Below are 12699 nucleotides of genomic sequence, written 5' to 3'. Positions count from 1 at the left end.
TGTATGAAATCTTAAGAAATTGCCTAAATTCATCTCACTTGAGTCAGCATTGGTTGGGCCTGCAAGCATGTTGTCTTAAAAAGCAGAGGTTCAGAAGTAATTGACGGCAGAGTTGTTATGGAATTGTTGAAGTTTGAGTTCTCAATTTTCTGATATTCCAAGTTCATTCGATAAGGAAGGTTGTGTATACAATCAAAACATCCACAACAGCTAATGGCAAATAATACTGGTATAATAGTTTTTCCAAAGTATATTTGACAGTTTAAGCTGCAGTTTTGTGGTACTTTGGATTCAGTTACACAATATAAATATATTTTTTGTTTATTTCTTATTACATTTTCACAATGATGCTATTTTGCTTTGATAGATTTGAAGTATAATATTGGCTGATGTATTCTAACTTGATTTACTGCAGCTACACCAAATGCTAGTATAAGGTTTTTTCTTATTTGCATTCAGGACCAAAGCTTTCTGTCAGGCATAAAACTGGCAAAGAAAAAAACTGTATTTGACTGCTGATTGACAACTTGTGTTGAACAACCTTTTGTTTCTTAGAGTACCATGTAATATCCACATTCAAGAGGAACCCCCTTGAGCAGGCCTTCCGTCGGCCCAATGTAAATCTCACATCCAATCACCTTATCAATCAGTACTGGATTGCCGTGAGCCACAAAGCTCCGGCCTTCCTCTATGATCTGTACCTCAGGCTGATTGGACGAGAGCCAAGGTAACCTCATCGCCGACTCGGACGCGCCACACCTATGCTGTTTTAACGCCCAAATCCCCCCTCTCACACACGCATACATGCCTGCTGCTTTAGTCCTGTAACTTTTTTTCTTTATAGTGTAGTAGCCTAACGTCGTAGCTGCAATGCTAATGTGTTACATTATGCTTCTGTGCTGTTTTGGTGGAACCATAAGAATGTATAACCCACTGCCCTCCTACACATACAGGAGATTTTTGATGGGTTCTGCACTCTTAACATCTTGCTTCTTGCAATTATCGTATTCTTAGTTGGATTCCAAAATGTCTGAACTAAGGTCACCTCAGTCCAGCTTATAAATGGACTGAGGCTGGCTTCAGTCTGACAATGCATTTTGGAAATCCAACCCAGGTGTTGGCCCTTTGAAAAACCTCTATCTGTTGAGCTGTTTCAAAAGTTCATTAATTTTTGATGTGATAGAACTAATGCCAGGCACATGGCCTCCATCTTACCTGTATCAGTAGAAAGAGGAAATGCACATTCTTCTTCATCTCGTCCTCTCTGTGTCCTCCTTGTCCTGTCATACATGTATTTCTCTCCAACAGAGTACTGTATAAACATGACCTTCAAGACCAATCCCTTAGAGCAGGCTTTCAGAAGGCCCAATGTCAATCTGCGCTCCAACCCCTTTACTAATCAGTACTGGACGACTGTCAGCCACACGCTCCCAGCCCTGCTCTATGATGGCTATCTCAGGCTAACAGGCAGGAAGCCCTGGTAAGGTTGCAACTGCCCCCCATCCTGCACTTTCCCCCCATGCCAGTCAGTCTCCACCTTTTCCACGAACTCACCGTCCTCTACTGTGTGTGTTTGTTTGTTTTTGGTTTTACTTTTTACTGACTGGTAATGTGGAATGGTGGGAACAAGGAAGAAACAAAACTTGACCTATGTTAGTTAAGACAGACAGTCATGACGACAAGATTTGGCGTGTTTCAGCTTTCTCTCTTTTTAATAGCTTTTTTTTTAAAAAATTTTTTCTTTTACAAAGAAGACTTTACTTTTTGTATACATGGCATCCATTACTGTCATCCCCCCATCTCTCACCCAATCATGGAAAATCCTGAGGAACCATGGGACTTGGTCATTTAGAAAAGTTGTGTCCAGTCGGAGACAGATAATTTCCCACTGAATACAACCCCTGTGCATGTTAAATGATAGATATCCACATTTTTGTTATCTCTTTACTACAAGCCAGAGGTATTTCAGACATTAGATTTAATGCAGTGCCAAGTTGTTTTTTTTTGGCTTAAGTTCACATGATGATCTGAAATGAATTTGGCTTAGTAGCTAAATCACATTCTAGGGGTGTTATTTGATCTGATTTGTTATGTCACGCGGCTGTAATGTAAGTAATAACTATCTCTGCCTCTATGTGCTGATCAACCTTGCATGTCCGTCCTATCCTCTGAATCATTCGCCCTCACAGGGGGAATCTGAGTCATCTCAATCTGCCTCGATTAGTGTTTCGAACAGCATTTGATCAAAAATGCAACTGGCCTGCCATTGGATTAAAGCCTTTTTTATTCAAAGCATTGAAGAAGTTGCAACCATGCAATTCAAATGGTTAAAATTGATATACTGAAACAAAAAACTGCAGTTTGAAGTCTCAGAAACCCTCTAATAATCCTCACATTAACAGATACTACTGTTTTCATTCCGACCAGTACTCACCTGAACTACCACAACACTTAAACTGGAAATGAATTAAAATCACTTCAGTTATGAACCCTGAACTCAGTACTAACACAGTAATGAACTATGTTAACTGGATTCACCTGTGTTAACAGGAGGACAGTATTAAACATAGGACACCCTATGGCTGCTTTGACAGTAACAGATTTTATTCCTTTTTGTGCCGATGTTAAGTTGTTTCTGGAAAATGTTGAAACCAAATGACTTAAATTTGGCTTTTAGGTCCATTTGGTAGTATTTTTGTCCTCCTGGCCTGCACACAGACTAAATCCAGTTAGTCCTCAGCTGATTTATATCACTCATCTGCCCAAGGGGAGGAGTGAGCCCCCTGATCTGAATACTTAGAGTGCTATGAGAAGGTTTGGACACCCTCTTGACTATGAAATATTTGTAATGTGAACCATTATATAATTGTGAACCATTATATAATTCACAAAGTCTTTGGAATGCTGTCCCAGTTTCTAAGACCGGCCTTAATGCTAGGTCAAGTTAAATTGTTGCAGACTCATATTTACTTTACAAACAGATCATCTCATCTAATGCAATAAAGGAGATGTGTTAATTTTCCAGATAATTTCTAAATCATCATGGTTTTCATTTGTGTGCAATAATATGAAATGCATTAAGAAAGACATGACAGTAGTGGTAGATAATTTACTAATGCATAATATGCAATATGTAGCCATCTTTTGTTCAGAGCTATTTAAAAAAGTTATTCTTTCAGGTTAGTATTATTTTCACCAAAATGAGGATTACAACAACTACAATAAAAAAAATTAAAAAAACATTTGCCTGGAAAAAAACCTTTTTACTTGCCTACACATTCATGGTCAAGAGATGTGCAAACGCATACCTGTAGCACTGTAAACTCAAATTATCACCTGTTTAAATTATAGCTATTAGAGTCAAAGTCTGTTTAATCTAATCAATCATGCCCATTTAATCTGAATCAAGTAGTGATGGAGACTATATAACTCTTGTGGTATAAAACCTGTGCTACAAAATTATTTTGTAATTCTCTAACTGTTGTGTTTATCTGTTCTCCCCTCTCCCAAAACCATGGAACCCTGTCCTACTCTTCATGTGTTTCTTCTCTATCCTTATCCATGACCCCTCACTCTTTACTCTATTTACCTTGCCTCACTCTTCTTTCTGCCACTTCTCCCTCTTCTACGTTTTATCTTCTCTGTGGCCTTATCACTACCACCAACATAATCCATTTCAATGATTTTCTCATCTTCCTTCATGTTATTGCTCTTTTCTGCTCTCTTCCATTTCACCTAAACTGCTCAATCATCATAGGATGATGAAGACAATCACTCGCCTCCACAAAGCCATGATGGTCTTAGAGTATTTCACCAGTCACTCCTGGGTGTGGAACAATGACAATGTCACCATGCTGATGGCCCAGTTGAGCCCCGAGGACAAGAAGGTATGGATGTTACAACATCAACATCCTCTGTGTCCTGTTGTAACACACAAACAGGTTTTCCTTCACATTGTTCACACTGTGTCCCTCTGTCCATGTCCACCCCTCACCACCACACAACACAGACCTCTACACACTGTGGAGACAGCAGACAGATTTACCACCCAATGCGTTAATGTCTGATAGTAGGCTGGTCTACAATGGAGTGAGTCATTCAGTCACTGCTGACGTCAATTTGTAGTCAACAGAGGCGTTGTTTAGGATAACTGTCTGGAGTAATCTGCATTTGAAAAGGGCATGTTGATGAACTCAGAGACTTGCATCACATTTTGTGTTGCATTTCTTGAAAGAAGCATATCTAATTGCCAAATAATCTTGTGCTGTATATTCTTTCTGTAAGTCTAGAGTAGTTTTTAATGTTTTTTTCACTTGGTTAACATTTCTGTTGATTTTTTATGTCTTTGATGCCTTTCTCCACCAGTAAAAAGCTCCACGTTAATTGGGAATTCAGAACATGGGGGTTGTTTTATAAGTTCTTCACATAAATGTAGCTACAATTGCATGTCATTTTTTTATATTATCTGCCAATTAAGCGTAGGACTTAGCGTAGGTCTGATGCTGTTAAAGGACAAATACACCACTGGAAAAAGCCACTGTCAGTCAAAGCTGGTGTTCTCTGCAATCAATAGAAGCAATAATATTTTAAATTGGCCTTAGCTGTGGAGAAAGTTGTACAAACAGCTTGTGGTTTCACCCATTCTACATTCCAATAACACCCAGCGTGCATTGTGCCGCCCTCTCTGAAAGGAATGGCCCAGCGAGGGGGTGGCTACATAGGGAAGTAGGTCTGCGCGAGAAGTCTGCCTGTTTGTTATGTTCGTTCTTCCAACTAGAACAGTTGGTAAACATAAGGAGTAATTCGCTCGTCTCAAGGTCTGATTCACAAAGCACATTGCCCTGATGATATTCAAGCACAAACATGCCCATAAAGCTTCGCAGATCTGTGCAGTTTACTCTTGTTTTGTGTCTGATTGTGGAGAGAAGCTGTAAGGCTATGCTCAGGCACAGCACTGCCTTGGGGTAATTGCTAGTGTTACCATGCCATATGCTCACACTGACTATATTAAAATGCTAATGGTTAGCAGAAAACTTTTTCAAGGTTGAAAATCTTAGTTAATCATATCATCAAGCTCACATTTGCAAATTGAACTAAACAAAAAGTGAGGCTGAGGCTGATGGGAATGTCATCAGTCCCATCACATGCCAATTGCTGCTCAATCATCATCACTATCAGTGCAATAAAATCTAAAAAATCAAGTAAAAAGCTAAAGATTCATGTATAAAAACATTTAGCAGCTTAAAACAAAAATTGATGAATATGTTAAGGGAGTTTCAGCCATAAAAAAAGAATGAATGATGGAAGGTTTTTTCTAGTCGACCAATTTCGCTCTGTGCCTTTGGAGGACGTTATCCACTTCTCTGGAAAACCTCCACCAGACTACGTCAAACGCAGGTGAGCACCATGATGCTCTGTTTTTGTTTTGTTTGTAGATATATTTGGTAGGACTCTAAGGGGGGAATTCACTAAAGGATTGCATGGCTTTTGTGCCCACTAAACCTGTGCAAATTACATTTTAAAAAAAACTGCCTCAGAGGGTTAAATGCACCCCAAAGTGCGCTGCAGAGAAAGAGTCTCTGTGCTCCAGAGCCGTTTGCACATAGTTCAGTGAGTGTTATGCAACCATTTGGGGCAGATTTGTCCCTTTTTCTATGCCTCATGGCAAAAAGCACCTAGTTAACAAACGCCAGCACTAACAGCAGGCGCTGGGAGCTGCGGTGCAGTCTTATAAGGGCTGTCAGGCTCAGAGTTTCCAGTGATCATGACGACAGTTCCACCTTTTTTGTGATCAAAAATGTATTTGTCTATAAAAACAATCTGTTAATAATATATTATCATTATTATTATAATTGGGAGGGCATTCAGTCAGGGGCTGTGCGAGTCTCAACCTTGGCACACTTTGTCCACATGTCCGGAGCCTTTACGCAGGAAGGGGATTATTATATGGATGGACTGGACGCTGCTGTTTCATGCTCGTTTTAAAAACGTAAAGATGCATTACAGAGAATATTACTAGTCAACAGTTACAGCTAACTTTACAGTAAGCTGTTTAAAGATCTGCCCCCTCCTCTCTCGTCTCCTCATCGATCTGTGCATGCAGTTGAGGTCCGTCAATGTGCGCACAGCTGAGAGCGCAGCACTGCACAGCAGAGAGTGGAGCTGCAGACAGCCACTAGAGTGGTTGTAGACTTGCTGATCAGCATTTTAATGCAACTTTGTTTTTTTTACAATACTGAAGTTTTTTGCCTAACTAAAATAATGTATTAATAATATAATATCATTTTTAATATTTAAATTATTTAGTTAAATATGTTTGCCTTACTACATACCTTTGTCACAATTCTCAGAAACTTTGCAATCATCCCTTCATGGATTTGTTTGACAGATGTTTATTTTAACACAAACAAATTTGTTTAGTTGGGGCGGCTGTGGCTCAGTGGTAGAGTCGGTCGTCCTTCAATCAGAAGGTCAGAGGTTCAATACCCAGCTCCGTCAGGCTACATGTCGAAGTGTCCTTGGGCAAGACACTGAACCCCAAATTGCTCCCGGTGGCATTGCCAACGGGTATGAATGTGGTATCTGATTGACAGTTGCGCACTTTACGTAGCAGCCTCTGCCATCAGTGTGTGAATGGGTGAATGTGACATGTAGTGTAAAAGCAGCTTTGAGTGGTCGCAAAGACTAGTAAAGCGCTATATAAGTACAGTCCATTTACCATTTAGTTCATGCCAAATGAAATGTGCGTAGTCAGTGTGAAAAAAGACAAATCTTTAAGTCAACAAATCTAAATCAAGAAAATGTTCTCAGTGCTTGCATCACAGATAATAAATGTTATTGTTAAAGAAACCACTTATCAAACACTGAAGATTTGACATTTAAGGGGTCTCCAATGTTTGCTGACATTATTTCTCCTTGTTTTTATTTCTCTAGGTGTTTAATTTTGATGTTCGCCAGCTGCACTGGGCAGAGTACATGGAAAATTACTGCATGGGCACCAAAAAATACGTTCTCAATGAAGAGCTCTCAGGCCTGCCTGCTGCACGCAAACACCTTAACAAGTAAGAGTCTATGGAAGGAAACTGCAACTCAGCCAACATGTACAGACATGGCATGAAAACACTTTGTGATCCTCTAAAGTCTGCACATTCATCTAGGTCACCATACAGTAGTTAAATCTCTGCACTTCATTTGCACAATCATTTGCACTTGAACATCCTGTTGGATTTTAAAGAGCTTCCATTTACCATTGATGTGCATCAATTAAAAATGGCACGTCTAACATCTGTGTAAAGTAGGATTGTCAAAATAGTTATAAATGTCTATACGATGCTAGTAAATTGCGTAAATTCCGATATAGTTACCTCGTTCGAAACCATGGCAACTAAAAATAATCTAGGTACCCAAAATAGGGGAAATCTTGTTTTTATCTGCCGCACGAAGGGTAGTACAGAAAAAGTCACCAACACACTTAGAACACTATTAATACTAACACAAGGCATCATGAGGAGAATTTACAAAACAAAACAATGTATCGACCCATATTAAAAATAAACCCTAGAAATGTTTCAATTGAAGTGATTGTGCCTGTTTCTGCAGAGATCTGACCTCTGTCTATATTCTCTTATATTATTTTGTCTATCACTGGACAGTGGTGTGTAGTCCCTTAGGGACTAATGAAAATGTAGTGATCAGGGAACACGGCTATATTAAATACGTTTCGAAATACTGATACATCGGACAACCCTAGTGAATAGAGAACAGGATGTGGGATATGATTTGGGCGTGCTGTCAGAATTAACATTTTTGTTTCACTTTTTGTGTTTTTACTTGGACAAACCCTAAAGCTGGAGTCCTCCTTTTGAAGTCTATGATTTGTATTAATTGTGTGTCTGTTTCCCAGGCTGAGGAATATCCGCTACACCTTCAACACCATCCTGGTGGTGCTCATCTGGCGTGTCTTCATTGCCCGATCACAGATGGCCAGAAACATCTGGTACTTTGTGGTTAGCCTCTGCTTTAAATTCCTTTCCTACTTCAGAGCTTCCTCCACAATGAGATAATTAGCCTCGGACAGGGTAGTGTGGGGCACTGCAGAGGGGCGAAGAAATGAAGCAACCTGGGCTGTGGATGATAAACCTCAATTCAATGCCCTTAAAAGTTGTACCTGGCTGTCTTTCTCTGGCCCTGTTTTTGCCCTGACACTCGAACATTAAATGGAACCATTTAATCCTTGAACACAAACAGGGCTACTGGATGAGCCTGGTGTCCACAGCCTTCTAAATGTTGCATATCACAGATCTATCTAACCACATTTCAAGCATTTAATAACACACAGAGGGCAGCGATTATATCTCAGAGTATAACTCTCATACCAACAACACTTGGACTAGTTAAAGACACTGGACCAAATGCCCTCAGTGTTATAATTTCCAGTCAAACCAGTCCACCTCTGGAACCAGCTTTACTCTTGCAGTCTTTAAGCTCCATAGTACCCAACCCTGCTCTATCTCATCTCTCTGCTCGTCTGGCTGCCTGCAGTACAAAGCTATGCAGTGGATTTGTTGAAAAAATCCTCAGCTGGTTTTGCGTCAGTCCAGGCTTCCTCTTCTGTTATCTTTCGTTCAGCAATAACCACTCCAACTGCTGAGTAGGTTATATTTTTATGCTGTCACCTGAAAACATAGGGCCATATTTTTCTTTTCTTTTTCTCATACCTTGAAGTTTGTGTGTTTCTTGACAGAAATGACAAATAAGCAGGGTTATCTTGGGTTTTCATCTGACAGCAGCATACGCTAGGCAAAGCATAAGCTACTCTTAGCCCCTGGGGTATTGGAGCTGGTTTTGCACATTTGGTTGGAGGCAGTTAAAGGATGATTCTTCATGACTCAGTCTAAACATGTTCAGGGACAGACTGGCAGTGGAATCATTTTTAAACTCTGTCTTGTCCTCCTAATCTCATTCCCAAGACCAAAGCCATTTCAACCAATGTTTGTGACGGTTGCACTGAAAGCTTGGTGTGAAGGGAAAGTTGACACTGCAGGAGTTGGTGGGGAGTGCTTGTACTGACCTATGGCCTATGGTTAAGACACTCACACCACAGTGTACTCTTGTATGTCCCCAGTGAACTGCAGTGGCTAGTTCTCTTATAACAACCAAGCACAATGTAGATTGTAATATGATGGCTTTATCCAGTGCCTACCAATTAATTATTCTCACATCAGCAGATCTTGCAAATCTAGCTTCTCCTTCTACAGGTTCCTTTTTTCATGTTTGAAAGTAGGTTTTAAGAGTCTTTAAGCTGTTTTTGCCAAAATACCTCTTAGCTAACAGACTCGTAGCTCAGTAGAGGATGAGATAGGTGAAGTTAAGAGGTGAAATATTTCACTTTTTTTTTTTTTGCTATGCTTGGGAATTAAAATGTTCTGTACTGGATGATTTATTGAGTCATGGATACACACTGTAGGCGATGATTCTTATTCATAGGTGTTTGTTTGTGCACTACTTTTCAGGTAACTCTAATTGTAGCTCACCATCTCTGTGAAAAGTTTTGTTACTTGACTTAAGTCATATTACTCTCTAAATGTGTATTTAAGTATCTTGCATCATATTTTGTCATGTAACCTTTTATTTACAGACTTATTTGCTTCTGTAAATGCAATACAGTATGCAGGTTTTGTCATGTTCTCCATTTTTAACCTGCTGTAAACCATTGGACCTACTGTTGCCTTCATCAGTCACCATGTGCACAGTGTTATTTTCCTTGGGCATCATGCTTGGGGTGGGAAACTCTGAAGGCTGATCTGAAGGCTTAGGGAATCTCCAAACTCTAAAAATGTTTACATTTAAAAAATGTACTTACTAATACAGTACAACATGAAATGTCAATTCCTAGCATTCTGTATAGTTAGCTACCAGATGGTAATGCTGACTAAGGTAGCTGATTGCTTACATTAGCCATTGTTACTGTCGATGTCTAATGCGTTATCAAATATGTTTTTTAAATAAATATGGCCCCAAGCCCCTCCTAATTTTCACCAACTGATGCACATCTTCATTCAAGTTGACAGATTCCATACATTAATGAAATTTCAGGCCTGGAACCCAGCCATACAACATCATACATCATTTTAGCTTTCTACCCTGAGCAAGATGCCAGAGGAAAATGTCTGCCATGTGGATGGGGTGAATTTTGTCTTTTTAGACAAGATATTTTGCAGTCTTCAATTTAGCTTCAAATTTCTTTGGATTTATGTAAGACGTTACCCATTGCCATAAGAAGTCTTCAGTTAACATACCCGAGGTTTACCTGTGCACTAAGTCATATTTGTCTTGTCTATTTCTCAAGCACACTAAGATGTTTAAAGAAAGCAGGGTGTAAATGTATGCTGATATTTAGACGTGCTTGCATGTACCTCTCCGAGTGTCTTGGCAATGTTGAACACACAACATGCATATATAAGCGTCCTGTGAATGTCCTTCATTAAGGAATGTGATTTTTGTCTTTTTTTTTTTTTTTACTCCCACAGCAGGAGCCATTTTACATAGGGTCATGTGACTTGGAAAGACGTGTGCAAGTGTGAATTGTGCCTGAACTTTTTTTCAATATTCTAACAATGTGAAAAGAGAGCAATCAGATCTATGTTTTCTAATTATTTTGTGTACAGCTCTATTTAGGTAGACTTCAAAATATACAGAAACAGATGTATTTTTATGCTAATGACATTGCGTGGCTATTTTACTGACAAGAGGCTTACTGAACCAACTTCAGCTGCTGTAAAAAAAAAGATTTAAAAAAAAATTAAAAACTCTTAAAAAAGCAAATGTAAATGTAAACATAACTGCAGCATCTTGAGAGCTGAATATAACTGTTACAAGTTGCTTGTAATTTGACTTTAGAGTGTATGTACATGTACTTATTTTCCTCTGAATGTAATAGAAAAACACAGCCTGACTTGCACCGCCAGAATCTTCCTCTGACTTCTGAAACAAGAAATTAACAATACTGTAATTGCCTGTAATTCTTATATGAAGCGAGTGTCTGTACATTGGAGTGCCGTGCAATAATTCTATGTTGTTGTTACTCCATTTCATAGTGATTGTGTGAGTAGGTCAGTTTTGTGGTGGAAAAGGGCTGTCATGCTCGTTTTGTATTGTTGATGGGGGTTGGGGAGCAATGACTCGTCTATTTCAAGGTTTTTCAATTTCAATTTCAAGCTCTTTCTTTTGATTTGATAAGTTGGAGCGAGTTCATCAAACAGGGCATTATACACAGTTAACATCAGAATTAACCTTAACTTTACCTGGAGCAAGTACTTAATACAGTCACATTGATCTATTTAACATAATAAAACCCTTGTAACCCAGTTTTCTTAACTGTCAAAGTCTAATTAAATACACAATGATTACAGTAAAAGGAATAGTTTGGCTTTTTGGGTAAAAAGGAAACTTCCAATAAAAAGGAAACAGAAAAATACTCACCTTCAGAAACTCTGCTTAAATGCATTATCAGGTCTGAGTAGGGATGATTGGCAATTTGATTGACACTGGCCGGACCTATGATCATGTTTTGATTCAGATGTTGCTGAATCCAGATAGATGTAAAGAAACGCATTCAAACCCGTTCATCCAATCATATACAGAATTTTCTCTTGAGCTAGCCAAATTCTTCCAACTCTAACAGGAAAGTATAACCGGGGCCTTAACTAAACTACAATAGATCAGATATTAGAACATTCATGTGAACTGATTGATGTATATTATAATTCTGTATTTGCTTTATATTTCCCACCATGCATTTGTAGGGCTCTTTTTCTATAGTTATTAAAATGTATCTTTTTTTCAATGTTCATGCACTCTGTTGTTCTGTCTGTTCTTTCTCCTGCATGTTTCAGATCAGATGGCCTGTGTATTGATCACTTGCATCAAAGTGGAATGCTGGTTTAATTCTTTTGCTCCATCGACTTTCCAGGTTTTCATGGCTCAACAGTTATGTTTGCTTCTTTTTGCATGGCCAGCAAAACATGGGTTCATATGCTTAAGCTTTACTCCAAGTTTTCTTCTGAGGTTGTGATTTCATTCAGACTGGTTACAGTGTCAATGTTTTTTGGGTTTTTTTAATGTGTTGTTCATCTGATTCTCGAGGGGACTTATTTTTTCATCGCTCCTACTTTCAGCAGGGTTATAAGCACAGGTCACTGTGTTCACTTTCAGAAGTGGGAAAGGAGTTTTGCCAGTCGGTCGATGTGAAACTCCAAAAACAATAACTCAAAGGGTGCCTTTTGTTTGTAAACCAAAAAGAAGGAATAAATTGTTTAATCCTCTTCCTGATTAAGATGTTTAATTTGTCTTGACTCCTTAGTACAGTAGAAGTAGTCATCACTGTGTGAGACTTAAACCAGGGAACGACAGCATGATTGACAGGAAACAAATGAAGCATTAGTCGCAATCTGTCCAGCTGACCTGTTTCCTGTGGTGCATAACAGATCAGTCGTCCATTTCACACACTGTTATGTGGAAGCCGACTAAAGTAGAAGCTATTGAACAGCTCCATTAAGATTTAATGCTACCACTCAGGATTATACTCAACTCCATGACTGGATGGATTGACCCGTCCTCGTTTCGGATGACATAATTTTCATTCTCTAGAAATAACCATTGGGGGTGTTTAACTGGTAATATCCTGAGGAAGATTATCAG

At 39.0% G+C, this 12699-nt stretch overlaps 1 protein-coding gene across 1 annotated transcript in view; it reads left to right on the top strand.

The window, feature by feature from the left end:
• The window catches only part of far1 (fatty acyl CoA reductase 1), a 34167-nt gene extending 21837 nt beyond the window's left edge, over nucleotides 1–12330 (top strand). The window contains exons 10-13 of the mRNA XM_069686691.1: nucleotides 556–727; nucleotides 3758–3887; nucleotides 6934–7061; nucleotides 7904–12330. Of these exons, the coding sequence (XP_069542792.1) occupies nucleotides 556–727; nucleotides 3758–3887; nucleotides 6934–7061; nucleotides 7904–8063 (590 nt within the window). The 3' untranslated portion in view covers nucleotides 8064–12330. The remainder of the gene's footprint in view (nucleotides 1–555; nucleotides 728–3757; nucleotides 3888–6933; nucleotides 7062–7903) is intronic.
• Nucleotides 12331–12699: the final 369 nt, after the last annotated feature.

This window comes from Semicossyphus pulcher, unplaced genomic scaffold (assembly GCF_022749685.1).
Source record: "Semicossyphus pulcher isolate SPU_LCO1_2020_fin unplaced genomic scaffold, fSemPul1.0.p SCAF_8, whole genome shotgun sequence".
NCBI lineage: Eukaryota > Metazoa > Chordata > Actinopteri > Labriformes > Labridae > Semicossyphus > Semicossyphus pulcher.
Note: the sequence above shows the minus strand (reverse complement) of the source record. Positions and strands in the feature narration are given on the sequence as shown.